The following is a 21,856-nucleotide window of genomic DNA, read 5'->3' on the forward strand; positions in this document are numbered from 1 at the left end:
TAAAAATTAGTCTGTGATGCCACACTCTATCAAATGCCTGAGTGATGTCCAGGAAAACTGCGCAAGAGTGTTGGTGCCATTCATACCCTTGGGTTATATATTTGACAACTCTGTAAATTTGTAGCATTGTGGAGTGATATTTCCTAAAGCTGAATTGCTCGTCTTGAGTGACATGGTTGATATCTGCTGCCTCTTGAACCCGTGTGAGGATAGCCTGTTCAGCTATCTTACCTACGCATGAAAGAAGGCTGATCGGTCTGTAATTTTTAGGAAACTGTGTATTTTTTCCAGGTTTTGAGAATTAGGAAAACGTCAGTAAGTTTACATCGCTCTGGGAAATAATTTAGCCGAAGGATGGCATTAATGATGGCTACCAGATGCATAACCCCTTTGCAGGGAAGTAACTTGAGCATCTTGTTTGTTATTCCATCTGGACCCAGAGTCTTTTTGTTATTTAGTTTTCTTAAGATCTCATATATTTTGGTTGGTGACACGGATTTGTTGTTGAATTGGAATGAGGCATTTTGAGTTATTTTACGCACTTGGGTATGGATTTTTCTTATGAAATTTATATCTGTATTGATGTAATAGGGGCTGAATTGTTTTTCTAGGCTGTCGGCAAATGCTTCAGCTTTTTCCTCATCGTTGTAGACAATGCTACATTCACCTTGTATTGGTGGAAGTGTAAAACGCTTTGAATGGAGTGATCTCATCATTTTCCATATTGATTGATCCTCTGTGTTTAATTGGTGAATTTTGTTATTCCAGAGTTGGTTATGGTGATCCTTTAGGGCATACCGAACCTGGTTTGTTGCTCTATTAACTGCTTGTTTATCCTCTGGGTTCATTGTTCTCTGATATTTTCTTCTTAATTTGTTTTTCTCTTGGATAAGACGTTTTATATCCTCTGGGAGTTATTTGATGGTGCACGTTTGGTTATATTTGTTACCTGTGTTATCGCTGTCAGTAGTTGTTTTTCAAGAGTTTTTCACTGCTTTTTCTATATCTTCGGTGGATGGTATGTGCGGTATTGGATCAAGATTTTCCTGGAAGGCTGAGGGAAGTTGTTTCCAATTTATAAATGTGGTGGTGTTTTCTGTTAAATCTTATATGGTGCCTAGTTGTAATATGATGGGGTTATTATCAGAACTTAAGTCGTCGATTGCTTGTATTTGACAGCTGTGCGCTATGTTTTTTAATATAGCTACATCTAGTATATCAGGACATCCGGTTGCTCCGTAATGTTTCGCCGTAGCATGTGGCTGTGAATTTGAGCTGTGCTGAAGAAAGTGATTTTTAATTGGTGAATAGTCTGTTTTTCTACGTTTTTGAGTGCTAAATTGTTTCTCTGGAATACAAGTGTACTTAAGTGGTTGTTTTTTGAAGTTAGTTTTTGTCGTGATATTGTGTATTTTGGTTACCAGGGAGACGGGGGTCGGATGCATAACAGTGGAAGACAAGACGAAGCTAAGTTTTCATTACTGTATTTAGTTTTATTTCGTTTTATTTAGTGTACTTAATGTTTTGTTTTGCTTGTAATTGTTTGCACTTTTCTTATAGTCCCTAATACTTATTTAGCGTTTATTTTTGACACTGTTTTGAATGATTAACGATTACGCTAGTAGTCCCTTGGCAGTAATGAATGATGGCGGATTCAGCTGTGGTCACAAATGGTATGTCGCCAAGCCCTCCGCCATTTAAGAACTCTATTATAAGCAATATAATAAAGGAGTTTGTGGCATGCAGTACTTGCAGCATGTATGCCTCTCGGGAATTGGATATCTGGAATATCCAATTCCCAAATCTGGCTTGTGAGAGGGGGAGGGGGATTGCACATGTGCATAAAGTGCAGGCAGTGGGAGGAAATAAATGCAGTAGATATCTCAATAACCAACCTCATTGCTCCAGGAACGAAAAATGAAGACCGGAAGACGAGTAGTGTGATAGGAGAGAATGTGAATGAGAAAATAATAGTTGATAGTGTAGAAGGCGTGAGTGACTGTGAAAGTTTAGGAGATGGTTTTGTTTGGGGGAGTAAATTTTGATTAAGAGTGACTGACCTGCAGAGGGAGATACAGGAGTTGAAAGAGGAGGTGGAATGTCTTGGGAGAAGTATGAAAGATGAGATTAGGAGAATGGAAGAGATAAATGCAAGGCAAATTGGAATAGGGGAGAGAGAGAATTTTGGGAATGATAGGAGAGGAGAGAATGGAATTGCATGAGGAAATGGAAAGAATGGAAACAGTAGGAGAGAGGGACAGAGAGGTATGGGAGTACTAGAAGAGGAGAGAATGGAAACAGTAGGAGAGAGAGGTATGGGAGTGCTAGAAGAGGAGAGAATGGAAACAGTAGGAGAGAGAGAGGTATGGGAGTGCTAGAAGAGGAGAGAATGGAAACAGTAGGAGTGAGAGGTATGGGAGTGCTAGAAGAGGAGAGAATGGAAACAGTAGAAGAGAGGGAATGAGAGAGATGTATGGGAATGCTAGAAGAGGAGAGAATGGAAAGAGTAGGAGAGAAGGAATGAGAGATAGGTCTAGGAATGAAAGAAGAGGAGAAAATGGAAACAATAGGAGAGAGGGAATGGTGAGAGGTATAATGTATGGGGACTCAATGATCCGTGGTGTTTAAGATAGGATGCGTGAGAAGTGTTTGCCAGGAAGAACGATAGAAAGTGTGGATTTGGCAGTTAAGAGAGGTGAAAGGGTGGATGAGATGATTGTGATGGTGTGAACAATTGACTTAAGTGGTGGTGTAAATAGGGCAGTGACAGATATGAGATTCTTGCTTGAGGTGGTACGAAAGAAGACACAGAGAGGAAAGACTGTGTGTGTGTGTGTGTGTGTGTGTTGCTTAGGTATGATAATGACGAGCTGGGCAGAAGAGCAGTAATATTGAATGACATAATAGATAGAATGTGTGACAAGAGAGGACTGGAATATGTGGATGCTTGGAGTGAATAGAGGACAGTGAGGAATTGTATGCGAGAGACTGCTTACATTTGAATGAGGAAGGACGTAGGCATGTAGAGAGATTGCTGTTCTGAACAAGCCAATGTGTCCTAGGGAGGATGGTAGCAGTCGTGGCCTCTTGTGGGAATGGGTACTTGGGAGAAGGAGGTACGACATCAGCTAACACTGAGCCCAGTGGAATCTAGAGGGTATAATGCTGGGTATAGAAACAACAGCATTTATATGTTTTATACTAATGCCAGGAGTATCTGGAATAAGGGAGAGGAATTGGTGGCGCAGATAGCATCAGCCTGGCCAAAAATTATTCGGATCACTGAGATGTGGTTGACGGAAGAGGATACAATAACAGGAATAGAAGTCGCTGGGTACAGCATTTTTCGGCAGGATAGGAAGGGAAAGCGTGGTGGTGGAGTACTGCTTATGATAAGTGACGACCTATGTCCTCTAATAGTGGATACTTTGGAAGGCAGTAGCACTAATGATTTTGAAAGCATATGGTGTGAGGTAGAGGTGGGCAAGACAGGATACTTAGTGGGGTATTGCTACAGACCCAGGAGCACAGAGGGTGGGGACCAGGAAATGTTTGGACAGTTGAGTTTGGCAAGTGCAAGAAGAATGATTGTTATGGGAGATTTTAACTGCAGTAGTATAAATTGCCGAGAGGAAGATGCATGTAGCAATAAGGGAATGGAATTTCTAGAATTCTTGAGAGACAAATGTCTTAGGCAACATGTAATAGTGGAAACAAGAGGTTCAAGAGTTTTGGATTTGGTTATAGCATCAGAAGAGTTGATAATAACTGAGATGACATCTCTCCCACCAGTTGGAGAGAGTGACCATATGGTTTTGACTTGGAAAATGAATTGACATGCAGGAGTATCAATGAGAAGGGAACATATCTGGAATTATAGGGCAGGTGATTATAATAGTCTAAGACGTCAACTTGGGGAAGTTTCATGGAGGGAGGAATTGGAAGGCCGGGATATCATTTGTGCGTGGGAAATTATGAAAGAATATTTGTTAGCAGCAATGGTAAGTTGTATACCACGAGTGAAGAAGAGGATGCAGTTTGGAGTAAAGTGGATTACAAGCAATATTAAACATTAATTGCATGTGAAAAAGAGGCTATGGATGAGATATAAGGAGACAGGTGAAGAGAAGATGCAGGAAGAGTATAAGACACAGGCCAGAAGAGTGACTAGTATGGTAAGGAAGACGAAACTGGAATATGAGAGGAGATTGGCCCTAAGATCCAAAGAAAATCCTAGGGAATTTTTTAGATATGTGGCCAGTAGGAGGAGAAATGACTGTGGAAGAATGATATTGTGGGATAAAAATGGGAATAGAGTGACTGATGCAGAGGACATAGTGGAATTGTTCAATGAACACTTTATTGGAGTATTTCATTTTGGAGGAGTCAGTTTTAATTCTAGAGGGATTGGGCAGGATTGAGGTTTAGAGGTACAGGAGGAGAGTGTGTTCCACATACTGAGAACTCTGGGTGTTGGTAAAGCTGTGGGACTGGATGGTATTTCACCTAGAGTTTTGAGAGAATGTGCTGGGGAACTGACAGTACCTTTGACCTGGATTTTCAATGAAAGTCTGGCTGTGGGAAAGGTGCCCATGGAATGGAAGGAAGGTAAGATAGTGCCATTGCATAAGGGTGGTAGCAGACTTGAAGTGTCTAATTATAGGCCAGTTTGTGTGTCACCAGTAGTTAGTAAGATCTTGGAGAAAGTAGTGAAGGACCGTATACAGTATTGGGCAGATGAGGGTAATGTTATCTGAGAGTCAACATGGATTTGTGAAGGGACTCTCTTGTTTTAGCAATATGCTAGCCTTTTATGATAAAGTTACAAGAGCATTAGATTAGGAAAAGGCATAATACTGCTATTTTCGTAGACAGCGAAGGCATTTGACAGGGTGCCACATGATAAGCTGATATTTAAGTTGCAGCACAGATGTCATATTGGTCAGCTGGATTCAGGATTTGCTGTCTGATAGGTATCAGAGAGTTGTGTATGGTGGGGCAGTTTCAAGGAGGTAGAGGGTTACAAGTGGGGTCCACAGGGCTCAACTGGGACCTATATTGTTTAACGTTTATATCACTGACATTGTCAGTGAATTGCAAGGGGATATTCATTTGTTTGCTGATGATGTGAAGCTGGGAAGGATTATTAGTAATAGTGCAGATGCAGCAGCTCTGCAAGAGGATTTGAATAAGCTAGACAGATGGACAAATAAATGGGGTTCTCGGTTTAATGCAGCAAAATGTAAGGTCTTGAGGTTTGGGAAATATTGATGGACACAGCATACTCTATGGGAGGAGTTATACTGGTCGAAGTAAGGGAGACAAGAGATCTGGGGTTGATGATCGATAGAAACCTAAAATTTAGAGGACTTATTGCAAAGGTGGTGAAGGTAACACAGAGGATTGCTGCAATTATGAGAAGGACGCTGACCTGAAGAGATAAAACAGTTATCATTCCATTGTATAAGACCCTGATCTGACCATACTTGAAATATTGTTCTGAGATTTGGTTCCCAGGATTAGAAGGGGAAAAATTAACTGTGGAAAGGGTACAAAGGTGGATTACAAAGATGGTTTCAGGACTGTACAATGATAGTTATGAGGATCGGCTGAGGGAATGTGGACTGCAGAGGTTGGTGGATAGAAGAAGGAGAGGTGATATGATTGAAACTTTTGAAATGTTGAGAGGTGGTTACAGGGTTGACGCTGGGGAGTTCTTTCTCTTGGTTAAACAGCGAGAAGGAGTCACGACAGGAGGCCATTCCTGCAAGTTATGAAAGGAAACCGTGAGCAAGAGGGTGAGGAGTGGTTTATTTGCATGGAGGGTGGTTGAACCATGGAGTGCATTACCTGATGGGGTGGTGAGATCGGTTCAATGAATTTAAGGAGTGGTATGATAGACTTTGTGTTTTTTAGGGGGACCTCCCCTCGATGAGTCTTGATAAACTTTGTGTTTATTAGGAAGGACCTTCCACGATGAGTCTTTTGACTCCATGGAGGCCTGAATAATAATAATCACTTTTATATTTCGTGAAGTGGTATAAGACTTGAGTATTCTTCTGTTAATATTTGAGGTTCTGCTTCAGACTGAATGTTTTTCATTAAAATCTGTAGCTATGATAACTGCTCTGTCTGTGTTTGGTATCATATCTAAGTCAGATTCAAGGAGTTTTTTATTTTGGAGGTTGTAGCTGCATATATGCTGATGCTGTTTGTGTTTTCCATATGTATTTCTATTCCTGTAGTTTCCATGTGTTCTGTTTGGGGTTCGGCTGTTGAATTATGTTTTATGTTTCTTTTCACAAAGATGGCGGTGCCTCCACCTCTGGCATAGCATCTATCTGTATGGTAAGTGCTATAACTGTTAATTCTGATCTTGTCACTTGGACGAAGATGCGACTCATTTATAAGGATGATGTCTGCTTGAGTTTCTGCTGCAAACTCCTGCAGCTAGAGTAATTTGTTAGTTAGGCCGTTTGCATTCCAGGAAACAATTTGTAGCGATTTCGGGTTTTTTTTAGCCTTATCCATTAAGAATTTGAACAAGGAGTGACTGTGTGTACCTTAAGATGATATCCTTGGCTTCTTGAGTTGGGTTGGTTTGTCAGAGTTCAGCAAGCATTTCACCTGTGTGACTTGTTATGTTCAGTAGGATAAGTTTGTTGGTTTGCTGTGACTGATTTGGTTTTGGGTCTTTTTGGAAGGTTTATCTTGTAACTTCAGCATACAATCTTCCATCCGTTGTGTAAACTACGGTTTGATGGAGGATGTTCGTTCTTGTACAGGTTTAATGGGTTTGAGTTCTTTTGGTTTTCGGGAAATGCTATACATTTATACAGGAACATTTATATTCACTAGGTGTGGGCCTCTGCAATTTGCACACTTTGGTGGATGTGTGCCGGGTTTTGGGCATTCATTTGTGGCGTGTTTGCCACCACATTTCACTCAATGAAATTCAGCCTTACAGCATCGTTGTGCATGCCCAACCCTTTGGCATCTATGATACTGCGTTGTAGTTGACTTATGTTTTAATGATTGAACTTTTATGACTAGATCACAGATGGTTTGGAGATTGTATATATGTTTTTGGTCTTTACTTATTTCCACTAGAATTAGGGAATAGGATGTTTTATCAGCTCTCCGCATTCTCGGTGTTTCTCGGCTATCGCGATACCATGCAACACAGTCACGTGGGTTTATGTCATGGCGTCCAGCTCCGTCTATTAACTTGCACGTGCACATGTTGTGTTCTTCTTGGAAGGTGCTTTAGTTTCTCTTTCCTATAACTACCTTCCCCCCTTTTGGTATGCGTAACACAGGATGGTTGAAGGTGACCCTTGAACTCTGGCTCACAGGCTTTGCTACTTTATAATACATGAAATGGGTGTCTTTAATAGAATTAACAGCTTTAATTAATTTCAATATCTGACTCACATGCATTACAGGTTAGGTCTTACAAACATTTTTATACATTTTTGTACAATTTCTCGCTCTTAATTTTGATTTATAAACATAAAGTTATCTTTCTAATCTATTGCCAACATGCCACATTCTCTGCCCATTTTTAAATAAAGTTGTGTCCTGAATAATTCATGTAAAAACATTTCTTAGTTTATTCAGGACACAACAATACCTCTGTAATTCTCACATTCAGTTTTATTTCCCTTTTTATATATGGGTACTATGAGAGCTCTACTCCAATCATCGGGAAATCGTCCCTCTGTCCAGGCTTTCTGAATTATGCAGTGCAGCCACTGTAAGACTCCTACCACCATACTTCAGCATTTCTGGTGTCGAATATCATCTACTCCTGCTGCCTTTCCACATTTCAAGCCTTTGATGGCTTTTTCTACTTCAAGTATGGATATGTATTCCTGACTGCATGCCAGTTGAGTGTTTTTTACTACTGTGCTGTCATCACTGCTTGTTTCATTTAGCAGTTTTTCAAAGTAATTACTCCATACTTCAAGGATATCTTTTTCTCCCGTTTTCATGTCACCTTTATCATCTCTAACTCCTTCTACAGCACTCTTTCCTCCATTCCTAAGCTTCTTCAACAACCTCCAGAATATTTTCCCACCTTCTTGATATTTATTTTCTATATCTTGCCAAAGTCCTCCCATGACTTTTGTTTAGCTACTTTTACACAGTGTTTAGCATTCTTGCATTTGTCTCTATATTCTCTAAGAGCACAAGCTGACTTATTTGCCAGGAACATTTGATATGCTTTCTTCTTTTCCTTCACTGCCTCTTTAACTTCCTGTGTCCACCATGGAGTTCTAATGTTTCTATCCTTGCAGACAGCTTCACCACATGCTTCTCTAGCTGAATCAATCAGGGCTTTCTTCAACGCTTGCCACTGAATCTCCAAGGTTTGATTCCTCAAAAAATGAAAAATGAAAAAATTGAAAGAGTTCTCAAACTCTTTCATTTTTTCTTCAAATAATTGTGTATTTTAGTCTACAGTTCATATCTGAGAGCTGCTCAACTTTTATTTGCTTTAAAACTTTCTTACATGTTATTCTTTTCAATATGAAATTCAATTTTATCCTGCTCAAGACTAAATAGTTATCACTTCCAATTTCAAATCCTTTGTACATTCTGGTGTCCTGCTCCAGGGAGAAAACATCACTATCAACAATAACATAGTCAATGAGACTTTTCTTATTCCTTGCCTCTTCTCTCCATGTGAATTTGTGCACATTTTTATGTTGGAACACGGTGTTAGTAATAACCAGTCCATGTCCTGAGCAGAAATCCAACAGATATTTGCCATTATTATTAGCTTTACTCTTTTCTCCAAATTTTCCCAAAATATTTTTGTATGTCTCACAATCATTTCCTACTCTGCTATTTAGATCCCCAACAAGGACCAACTTTTCCTTTTTCATTGTGTCAGTTGCTTTTTCTAAAGCCTCAAAAAATTCTTCCACTTCTACCTTAATAGAACCTTCTGTGGGACCATAGGCACAAATAAGTCTCATCATCCAGTTCACCATTCTCATATTTGCCCACATTACTCTACTTGAGAGTGACTACCATTCAAGAAGATTAGCCTCGTATTTTGTGTTGAATACTATGGCTACTCCTTCTTTTCCTTGATTGTCATTGCCTGAATATAACATTTTGTATTTATTGCTCAGAAAGATCTCACCAGTTTTTGTCTTTTTTGTTTCAGTCATCCCATTATGTCGATCTGGTACTTATCTAATTCCTCAGCTAGCTCCATTTCTTTGCCATTCAGGCTTCTTATGTTGATAGTACCGATCTTTAACTCTGGTGATGTTGAGTTTGAGGGTTTGTTTTCAGATTTATTCCAGTAGCTGACTGTTCGCTGTTCGCCCTGGTTCCCTAGCGAAAACAACGGGGCTTTGTTTAACCAGGTGACGCCCCCAGCCGGCATGAAATTTTGTCATGTTGTACCATCATTTTTTTTATTTTGGTTTAACCAATAAGATTACAATTTGGTCGGCTAAATCCCAAATTGCCAGCCCATCCTTGGTCGTTTAGTATCCAAGTAGATACCCAACAGGATGCACCACGAGAAGGTGAGGATTGGACATTAGGTCAGAAGCCCTAGTAGGTTCTCTGCATTCCTTTAAAGGCTATGTGGAGGTCTCCTCTCAGTTATACAGCTTTGACCCTTTAGCACCCTAAGAAATTTTTATTCTTGTTTAATTCTTTATCCAAATGCAAGCAAAAAGAGGTTGTATGTGAAGTATCTTCATGACTAGGCTATTTGTATGTAGAGACAAATGACTTCACCTAAAATGTGGAAAGTTAGCTGGAACAGATGATATACAAAAATAAATGCTCAAATATAAATATGGAGGCATACAAGTTTTACAGCAGCTATAATTCAGAAGGCCTGGTCAGAGTCTCGAATTTCAGGTGATTGTAGTAGAGCAGCACTTATAGTACCCATCTATAAAAAGGAAAATGTGAAAATTACAGAGAAATTTTCCTGTTCAATGTTTCTGCTAAGATTTATTCAAGTATACCTGGGAAGGATTGGAAGGGAAGCATGGTGAAGAACAAGCTGGATTCAGGCCAAATAAAAGTTGTCAAGGATCAAATTTTCACTTTAAGATAAATAGTGGAAAATGCATGGAAATATAACAAGGATCTGTATTTAAGATATATATCTGGAAAAGGCATATGACAAAGTGCCAAGAGAAAAGTTGTTTAAAATACTTGATATGATGTCCCATTTACACCAGTTATATGGTGTAAATGGGACATATATCAAGCAATAGTTATCTGTATTTCAGTTGTAAATCAGCAGTTAGAATTGCAAAAGATACAGAAAAGATGGTTTGATGTTAAATTAGCTGTGAGACAGGATGTACATTATCTCCACACTTATTCATCATCTATATGGATTGCATTGTGAAGGAAAGCAGTTTTTGAACCTGATATGAAAATTGGAAATGTTAATCTCAGCTCTTTACTTTATGCAGATAATGTTATACTTCTGAATAAATCCTGTACAAGTTTGCAGGATTCCCTACCTAAATTGATGAGCAGTGCTAATGAGCAGAAACAACTGCATCCTGAATTGAAAACCTATAGAACAAGTTAAGCAGTTTCAGCTATTTAGGCACAATGTTTAGTGAAGACGGCAAATTAAATTTGGAAATAGACAACAGAATTAGCAAAACTGATATGGTAGAAAGTCAACTGAAGAAATATATGTGGAGTAAGAGGGAAATTAGTCAAAACACTGCACTAGCTGTATACAAGACAGTGCTCAAACCAATTTTAACGTATGGATCTGCTAGCTAGGTTAGATATAAAACATGATCAGAGAGTGGAGATGACAAATATGAGAATTCCGAGGAAGATAAGGAGGTTGAGCAGATGGCGTTCACAGTGTCATATTAATAATGAGGATATTAGGAAAGAAATTGACATTGCTAGCATTCAGGAATGTGTTAGCAAAACAAGTGTTCTTTGCCAGGATGGCAGGAAAAAGACCTAGAGGAAGACTAAGATTTAGGTGGATTGATACAGTAAAAAGTGCCTTAAAATAGAAATATATGATCTGATAACATTGGAATGTTAACAGATAAAAGTTACTTCAGAGAAAAATTGTTGATAGGAAGTTTTGTTACATTCTCCTTGTTCCAAGTCAAGGAATTTGTCCCTACTACCGCTACCAACTCCTTTGCTTGTTTAACATATGTAGTTAACGAAGCTACTTTCTACTGGGTTCGCAAATAAGTTCGTTTGGTGTATGAGTTAGTACAAGTTTATGTCACTTTGCCTGTCGCTATTGTTGCGCTGCCACTCAAACGCTATTGTGCAGTTGAAAGGCGACATTTCACATAACCTTTCAGTGAATTTTCGTTCGACCTACTTCAGTTGCGTGTGTGTGTTTAACATATGTTTAGAAATGGAAGGAAATAACATACATTACTAGCATATTTTACTTTTTTATTTCAAAAAAGGCAAATGAGCTGCGGAGGCCCATAAAAAAAAATATGCAGCATATGTGGGGATGGTGCCTTAACAGAACGCGTATGCCAAATTCTGTTCAGGAGATTTCGAAGTCAGTGATGCGTCTGTTGCCCGACCGAGGTTGATTCGAGTGTTGTGAAGGATATCGTCGACAAAAATCAGTCACAAACAGTGCGGCAGATTGCTGCAGTACTGAACATATCCCAGACAAGAAAACCATTTATACAAGCTGGGATATGTTTCAAAACTCAGTGTTTGGGTGCAGCATGAATTGACTGAGGCCAATATGACTGCTTGCATATCCATCTGTGATTCGCTGTGATGTCGCCAAGAAAACTACCCATTTTTGAAGCAGATGATTACGGGAGATGAAAAATGGGTCGTGTACGAAAACGTGGTACGTAAAAGATTATGGGGCACAAGAGCGAACCATCGTGAACAACCTCGAAAGCAGAATTGCACCCAAACAAGATCATGCTCTGTGTATTATGGGATTATAAAGGTGTTGTCCACTACGAGATGTTACCATCAGGCAGAACAATTGATTCAACTGTCTATTGCTCACAGTTAATGCGACTGGCCAGTGCAATTAGCACAAAACCTCCTGAATTGGCAAATCGGAAAGGAGTTGTCTTTCACCATGACAATGCCAGACCCCACACATCGTTAACAACCCAGAGTAAATTGTTACGCCTTGGCTGGGATGTTTTGCGCATCCTCTGCATTCACCGGACCTGCATTTACCACTTATTCTGATCATTGGAGAATTCTCTGAACAGGATAACCTTTGCTAATGAGGAGGCTGTCCAAAGACACCTGGATCAGTTTTTTGCTAGTAAACCTCAGGAGTTTTATGAACGTAGCATAATGAAGTTGGTGGACAGATGGCAAGAGGTCATTGATAAAGAGGGTCAATATATAACTTACTAGTATGTATTATATATATTAAATAAAATATGTTTCATTCCACTCTGAAAAATCGAATGAACTTATTTGCCAACCCAATATTTTGTGAGATGATTTTTATGTCTTCAATTTTAAAGCATGTTTGTATGAAAATTTGTTTTAAAATAGAACAAAATTATTAAATACTCTTGAATAAACTATTAGTTACAATAAATAGAATTCATGTGGTGCTTTCGCAAAATACTGTACATCCTGCTTAGAGTATATGTCAAGAATTTGATGATGATTTCTGCATTACTTCAAACTTGGTATCTCTTTAGATCTAGTTCCCATTGATGAGGCCTCACTAAAGGGCAAAACCAGTCTGGGTAGTTGTCCTTTCCATAATTCATAGCATTATTATACATTATTATATTATTATTTTATATATATACATATATATATACACACACACACACACACACATACATTATACATACCTAAAAGGGTGTGTGCTTTACATTATTATGGAATACTAAGGAAAGAAGTCAATTGCCTCTATATATACAAGTAGCCTAGTTGTAAAGATACTTCATATGCAAGTTTTATTTATTTATTTATGTTTTTAATTTGCTTTTAGATTAAGGATTAAACAATAATATAATTTCATGGCAATTTTAACTTAATTTACCCAAAATATCTTTTTTGCAGATTTTTGAAATTTTCTGACTCATCTTATGAAACTCCTCCAGCAGTTGATTTCTGGGAGAAACAAGGACTGTATGGTTCAATGGCATTACTGGAAGGATCCAAAACTGGTTCTTCTAAAGTTATAGTGAAACCAAAGGATAAAGAATATGAGGTATTCTTTGAGAAATTGCAGTAATTGTAAAGTTAACAATATTGATAAATTGCTCATTTTTAATAGACCTTTAAAATGTCAAATTTTGATATTAATAATAAAAAAAACTTTATTTCTTAATATTTGCTATATTTCAGTTTATGCCCTTCAATTTAAATTCATTTATAGATTTGTATATCTATATTTATATTAATATAGAATTTATATTATAATTTATTAGTCATTATAAAGATATCTAATTTTTGCCACCTGTATTTTTTTGTGTTGTATTATTATCTATCATGCATAGCAGCCTGCCTGAACTTATGTGTATTTCATTGCTCATTGAGAAGCATAGCAGTTGTTTTCATTGTAATTATCTTGTTCCTGTCATGGGCATAGGACCTTTAGATTGATTCAGGAACATAAAGAACCTTTTTTATGAACTCAAGTTTTTTTATGATACCCCCCCCACACACGCACACACATCCAATACTTATAACACAGCATTGCTGTGTGTGCTGTGGGCAAGCAATTAAAAAAAAAGATGGAATTTGTTAATATGATTTTTGAATAGCTGGAGATTGTAATCATGAAAATATTATGAAGATAAGCTAATAGATTTCAATACTACCAAAACACAACCTTCTGTCATTCTCGAATGCAATGGCAGAATAAAATCAAAGGATGAAAAGTTGATTTAATTTTAAGCCTGAACAGTGTATGGATGCTGACCATCTACTTATGTTCTTACATGTTTATAGGAAGCGGAGGAATAGTGACTAATTTACTGGAGCAGTGACCATGAAAATATCTTTTTAAAAAAAGATATGATTGGAGTATATGAGAAAGCAATTGGAGGGACTTTGTGAAGGAAGAGTAGTCTATTAAGCAGGTAGATTTTATCTTCAAAACATCAGATATTCTTATACAGATTTTTGTGTACTAAATGCAAGAATTGGGTGGAGTTAGGATTTATGTTGTTATTATTATTTTGGTAACCTTCATGGAGTCAATAGACCCACTCAACCCAGCAACATGCCTATCATAATGAACTTTGAAGTTCTTTATACTACCTGCAATTACAATGCATTCCACTCACTAATAACTCTCCACATAAAAATGTAATCCTCACTCCCTTCTTCACCACATATTTATACAACTTCCAGGAATGGCCTCTCATTCTTCCCATCTTAACATCCACTCTTTTTATAATTCCTTCTGTATTAATCAGATAGAATCCCTTAACTAACTTCAAGGGCTCTACCAAATCTCCTCTTTTTCTGTTATGTAGTTAGGAGTTGGGTAGGAAAGAAGTGTGTGAACAAAAGAGGATACCACTTTTTTTTTAGAGGCTGGAGGAAACTTTGCATGTGACATATTTCTACCAGGAAGGGTTACATTTGAGAGCCAACTGAAGAAGAGAAAATTGATCCTAACTGAGATCGAAATTTTAAAAGTAAGGAAGTATGAAGTGAGATTTTTCTCTTGAGGAATAAGACAGGATTGTGTTTTGCTAGCATTGAAATCTACTAGCTTATCGCCTGACTAAAAATGGTGAGGTTTTATATCCCCTCTTTTTTTCTTATCAACCAACTTTTGCAATCATCAAAAACTCAGTATTGTCATAGAGTTCCACAGACCACTCATTATCGTAGTCACTCGTTCTAGATTCTATCTATCATTTCTTCATCTTTAAGAAACCCAGGTGACTAGAGCTTGAGATATTCCAGTTGTCATATTCAAGAACTTATAAAGAAATGATAATTTCCTTATCTCTGCTTGTTGGTCTTCTTCATTAACCATGTAAGCCTATGAACTACCTTGACCACCTTTTCAGTATGCCCTCTGAATCAAATATCTGCAGTCTCTAGTCTTTGGTCAAGTGTTTTACTTTTGACCCAGCTCTCAGATCCATAAGTTAAAACTGGTTTGAACACGGTCTTGCATACAGTTAATTTAGTATTCTTGCTAATTTCTCTCTCATTCCATATGACTTTATTCAACTGACTTCCTACCATCCCAGCTTTGTTGATTCTGTTGTCTATTTCCATATTTCATTTACCATCTTCACTAAAAATCACGCCTAAGTAGCTGAAATGTTTTACTTGTTCCACAGGTTCTCCATTCATAATGCAGTTGACATTTTCAATACTTCTGCCTATTTTTTCATTGTCTTTGTCTTGTTATTGCTGACCTTCATGCCATATCTATTACAACAGTTATTCAATTTAGTCAGGGAATCTTGCAGACTTGTAGCAGATTTATTTAGAAGTATAACATCGACGGCATAAAACAAAGATCTGAGATTAACATCTCCAATTTTGATATCAGGTTTAATACCACTTTCCTTCATAATGTGATCCATATAGATAATGAATAGCAGAGGGGATAATGTCCATCCTTGTCTGACAGCAGATTTAACGCAACTTCTTGTACTTCCTTCAATTCTAACTGCTGACTTACAACTCAAACAAAGACTAAGTATTGCTTGATATAATGCCCATTGATACCATATACCTGCAGCATATTGAATAGCTTCCCTCTTGGCACCTTGTCATATGCCTTTTCCAGATCTACAAAACTTTAATACAGATCTTTGTTATAGTCTAATGATTTCTCCACTATTTGTTGTAAAGTGAAGATTTGATCCTCTATTTGGCCTGAATCCAGCTTGTTCTTCACCAACCTTTTCTTCCACAATTCTTTTCAATGTTTCTCAAGTATACTTGCATAAATCATATCAGGAACACTCAATAGGGGAAATAGCTCTGTAATTCTCACATTCAGTTTTATTTCCCTTTTTATATATGGGTACTATTAGAGCTCTACTGCAGTAATCAGGAATTCATCCCTCGGCCCAAGCCTTTTGAACTATGCAGTGCAGCCACTATGAGACTTTTTATACCTTCATACTTCAGTATTTCTGGTCGAATATCATCTACTCCTGCTGCCTTTCCACATTTCAGGCTTTTGATGGCTTTTTCTACTTCAAGTATGGATATGTATTCCTGACTGCATGCCTGTTCAGTGTTTTTTACCACTGTGCTATCACTGCTTGTTTCATTTAGCAATTTTTTGAAGTAATTACTCCATACTTCAAGAATATCTCTTTCTCCTGTTTTCATGTCACATTTATCATCTCTAATTCCTTTTACAGTACTGTTTCCTCCATTTCTAAGCTTCTTCAACGACCTCTAACTACTGTTTAGCTAGTTTTACACATTGTTTAACTTTCTTACATTTGTCTCTGTATTCTCTAAGAGCTCAAGCTGACTCATTAACCGAGAACTTTTGATATACAGGTGACCCTTGTATAACGCAGATGTTAGGTTCCATAGAAATCCCGCGTTATAAGCCATAGATCACATAGAAAAAGTAGGGTTAGGTTCCGATATCGTTTTTTTTTTTTTTTTTAATTATATAAACAACAATGACATATCCAACAAAAACAATATTTTTATTTAATTCAGGTAATTCATGTAAATTAAGAAAACATTAGCTATGACAAATACATAGTATAAAATTATAAAAATTACAAATTGTGCATAAATTTCATTGTACATAATGCATAAATGTTTTAGACAATAAAATAAAGCACATATTTTAATCGTCATCACTGTCTTCAGAAATAACTTTTCGTAGATGTTCTTTAAGTGGCCGGATGTCGTCACCACTTGAAATCTCTTAGACATCATTTGTATAATTCTCATTGCATACTTCGGCTGGTTTTGTCATCAAGAAGTCAGTAATAAGACTTTGCTTTCCACTATGTTGCAAATTTTTATTAAGTTTATAATATGGCGCTAAACGAATATCCAATTGTCTCGTGAATTTTCCCGAGCGCTCCATTGAGGGATCATTATCCGTAAAATAACTTCCTAACTTTCTTGCCAATTCCAATCCTTTTACTAATTTCTTTAAACTGAATTCTTTTAACAGGTTTATCACAATCAGAATCTTCGGCAGAACTTTCCCTGCCATTTGGTTCGATGCCATCTATTAATTGTACCAGTTCCTTCTCATTTAAATCTGTTTTTCCATCAGTTAATTCACTAATTTCATTTTCAACCATATCGCAGAAGCCCTCTCCACCAAAAATGCGTGCGACGTTTATTATATGACGTAGCTCGGCATCCACTGGAGGAACAGAATTTTGTTCCAGTACTGCTTCAGGGCATATTTTTTTCCAGCAAGCATAGAGGGTTGTAATTCCTTAATGGACAGAGAAATAATTTTTACACAATCAATATTAAATACTCTTTCCATGCTTGAGGCAGTGTCATGTTTGGATTAGATTCCATTTTTTCCAAAATTAATTGAAATGTTCGCCGAATATAATATGACTTAAATGTTGATATTATTCCTTGTCGAGTGGTTGAATAAGTGAAGTAGTATTAGGCGGCAAAAAAGTTATTTTAATATTTGTTGGGTGGCCTGGTGCGTTATCTAAAAATTAGTAGAATTTTGAAGTCCAAATTCTTTTTCTTTGTGTAACTTTCTACATCAGGTACAAAACACTTGAAAAACCAATTTTCAAACATGCTAGCTGTAACCCATGCCTTTTTGTTGGCCCACCAATAAACAGGTAGGATGGACTTGTCGAGCCCTTTTATTGCACGAGGATTTGCAGATCGGTTAATAAACATCGGTTTTGTCATGTAATCACCTGATGGATTACTACAAAATAGTAGAATAATTCTATCTTTGGAAACTTTGAATCCAGGAGCTGATGTTTCATTTTTCGAAATATAGGTGCATTTTGGCATTTTTTTCCAATATAACCCAGATTTATCCACATTGAACACCTGGTCTGCACTGTAACCACTTTCTTTAATGATTTTTAAAAGTTCTGCTGGGTATTTCCAGGCAGCTTCAACATCTGCTGATGCTGATTCTCCCTGGATTTTAAGATTATACAAAGAAAACCGCTTTTTAAAGTTTTCGAACCAACCCTTACTGGCAGAAAATCCATGCTGAGAGATTTCTTCTGAAGAATCTTGATCAAGTTCTTTTAAATGTTTATAAACTTTGAGAGCTTTTTGTTTAATAAGGTGTCTATCCAAAGGATTTTTTTTTCAGTGCAATCTTCTATCCAAATCATTAGAGATTTCTCCATTTTTTCTATTAGAATATCGCGAACACAAGCAACGCACTTTGCACTTACCGTTGATCCAGCAATAACACTTTGTCGGATTTTATGTTCATTTTGTTTGATTGTTCGAATTGTTGATTCATTTAAATTCAGAGTCCTTGCAACAACTCCTGGTTTTTCTCCAGTGTTCAACTGATCCAAGATTTAAATTTTTTCTTCGAGAGAAATGAATTTAGTATTCGATGTAGGTTTTTTCCATTTCGTTGCAGTTTTAGTGGCCATTACAATAAAAATAAACTTTTACATTAAAAAAATAGCATTACATATGTATGTAACTCACCAGAAAATAAACTGCTCTGCTTGAGAATAACACACTTATGATTTTAAATGCGCTTTCCTGGAAGAAACGAAGACAGTTTTCAGCAATAAACAATTTATACAGTAAACCCTAGATGGCGAACCTATGGCACTCATGCCAGAGGTGGCACATCTGAGAATTTTGTTTGCACGTCGACGATTTACGGGTGATATCCTTTTATATGCCTATAAATTATTCAAGTTTTTTTTTTAATTGTTACAATACGTACAAGGTGAATTTTGGTTTACACAAGACAGGTAGCTATGATATGATTGGTGTGGTATTAACAAAAGATCGCGTGACCCAAAGACAAAAGCAACCAACAACTGTTAAGTTGAAATGCTAATTCTCTTCAATCGAATTCCATAACATCTGAAACTGTCATAACAACATTCACTATTAGTTTTAACACATTCACAACAGGGTGTCATTAATCGTTCCGATGGAACTTCTCATTACTGACTGGCTCAACTCACACAAACGTTTCAACCCTTGGTTGAATTTTATGGCTTCTTGTTTGTGTTTGACGTGGCAGGCGAACTCCCATATTCATTATATGGCATGTTTCAATTCTTGGTCGTCTTTTATTTTAAGTTAGCCTTTGTGATCTGTCATAATGACATCAAGAATTTCAAATGCAATAAAAAAACACTTATTTTATAATTGAAAAATTGGACAATAGTTTTGAGTTAGATACTGTGTTTTGGTGCAACATATGGTTTTGTTTAAGTCTATACAGCATAGTTTCTGTGAGAGGGGACATGTGATTTATTAGTTAGCGCCGTTTTTATTCCATCTGTCTCTAATTGCACTATTTGTTGAGAATGACACAGACTACAAAAGCCCTCTGTAAAGTACCTTATTCAGTGATTACAATAAAACTAAATTCGATACTTATGACTACTTGCATGATACGGGTAGACGCAAATTTAACGAAGATAAAATTTGATTTTTAAATCTCCCGCAGTGAAAAATATGAATAAAATAAAATAACGGGTTACTAGAAATTGTAGGCCACGTTATATCGAAACCACGTTGAACAAGGGATACTACAATTTGTAGGCCACGTTATATCGAAACCGCGTTGTATAAGTACTGCGTTATACGAGGGTTACCTTTACTTTCTTCTTTTCCTTCACTGCCTCTTTAACTTCTTGTGTCCATCATGGAGTTCTGATTTTTCTATCCTTGCAGACAACCTCATCACATGCCTCTCTGGCTGAATCAGTCAGTTTTTTTCAAGGCTTGCCACCGAATCTCCAAGATTTGGTTTCTGTTCTGAAACTCTTTCATTTTTTCATCAATCATGCACTTGGCAAGTTATCCTTCTATAATCATTCATCCTTTATTCGTCACATAGCAAAAGAACTCTGGAATTTTCTCTTATAATCTGATATGCTAGTTCTTGCCTGTATTTTTTGCTGGTATTGGAGAAGTTGATAAACAAAATTCATGAGGTGGATAAGCATGATACTCTGTGGAAAAACTACATGGCTTATTGATTTATTAATTTTTTATAATAGTGACAATTGAATTGGATGAGGGAATGAATGCCTTCTTGATAATATTGCTGGATTGGGGTGTTATTATTAGTCATTATCAGACCTACAGGAGTCAAGAACTCATCAAGAGAGGCCACATATCACACCTGCTGTCATACCTTCTGTTAAACGTATTGACACTGGATGCACTCACTAACTGAACAGCAAATCATTGAATAGCTCTCACCCCTTTCTTAATTGCACACAACTGTATCTTCAATGAATGCTCCCTTGTCCTATCCCTCATCTTCTGTATAATGAAAAAGCTCATCATACAATACCCTACAACAACCTCTGAGAAGTTTTTAGACTTTTATCATATCACCCCTGTCTTTCTCCTGTCTACCAGTGTCTGCAGTCCATACACTTTCAGTCTATCCATGTAATCTACATTCCATAATTCTAATATCATCTTTATGACTCTTTTTTGCAGCCTTTTCACAGTATCTTTCTATCTATCTATTGCATCAGACTTATGACTGGTAGCTCAGCAGCATTTCCTTCCATTCTTCTCTTCTGTTTGCTTTTCTGTTTATTTCATAGTATGTTTTTAGTCCAATGCTTTGTTTATTTGATCAAAGTATCTTTTCTTTGGTCTTTCTCTTTTTCTGTTGATTCTATTATTCTTCTCATCAGACTTTCATGTTGCAAGATATGTCCAATCCATCTGTCTCTTCTTGTTATTAATGTCTTTATCAGTGTTCATTTACTTCATTAAGCACTTCTTCATTAGATTTTTTGTCTGTCCATTTTATCTTTTGCATTCATTTCCAACACCAGATTTCAAATGCCTCCAGTCTTCAAAAAATATCTCCTGTTCCCATTGTCCATGTTTTGTTGCCATAAAGTGTTAAACTCCATATACAGGTATCCCTTGCTTATCGCGGGATTTGATTAACTCCGTGAAATTAATTGCATCAATCCTTTGATATACATGGCAAGAGTTTTGATTAATGCTCCTTTAACTCTGCAGAGCTCGCACCTGATCTGACAGATACATGCAAAATGTGTAATATAAATATTCTTACACAATTCAGTGTATAGCTTGGAGGTCATGAGTAGCTGTGCATTCATGTTACGAGTGATATTCCGTACTGCTTTTTGCTGTTAGCTTGGTTTAACACATGTTATGTAAAGGTTTGTGATATTTGACAGTAAATTCTATCTGAGAGATACCTCCGATGTCAGTATAGCATGGTTTAGTTTTTTTTTAATTTATTCTTTGTTCAATAATTTCTAGATTGTAACTGAAAATAAATAAACCATGTATTACTGAAATAGAGAGCCAAAGGCTTATTTATCATACATATCCTGTAGGTGATGTGCTTTACATTATGGAAAATACTAAGGAAAGTGATCTGGAGCTTATTCCACCTTTACTACGAGTTGCCCATAAGGTTGCTTATGCTTGCATCTGCTGAAACTTTTAGTTTCTATATATTCGGCATCAAACTCTTGTAGTTTCTATATATTCGGCATCAAACTCTTGTAGTTTCTATATTTGGCTATGAAATAATATTGTATTCAATATTTATCATGCATCTCCTCTAGGAGATGTATAATGTGCTTTACATTATGGAAAAATAAAATTTTACAAAAAATTCTGGTTTCTTTTTGCATTCATTTTCAATTCATTTCGCAGCCAGAATGTTATGATAGTTTACTGAGACAGAGTA

At 36.9% G+C, this 21,856-nt stretch overlaps 1 protein-coding gene across 1 annotated transcript in view; it reads left to right on the forward strand.

Moving 5' to 3' along the window:
• Positions 1-21,856, forward strand: part of LOC150108089 (nuclear pore membrane glycoprotein 210-like) — a 205,633-nt gene that overhangs the window by 111,661 nt on the left and 72,116 nt on the right. The window contains exon 5 of the mRNA XM_090415973.1: positions 13,057-13,207. Within this exon, the coding sequence (XP_090272099.1) occupies positions 13,057-13,207 (151 nt within the window). The remainder of the gene's footprint in view (positions 1-13,056; positions 13,208-21,856) is intronic.

Source organism: Typopeltis vanoorti, chromosome 3 (genome assembly GCF_054136105.1).
Source record: "Typopeltis vanoorti isolate ZY-2024b chromosome 3, IOZ_Tvanoo_1.0, whole genome shotgun sequence".
Taxonomy (NCBI): domain Eukaryota; kingdom Metazoa; phylum Arthropoda; class Arachnida; order Uropygi; family Thelyphonidae; genus Typopeltis; species Typopeltis vanoorti.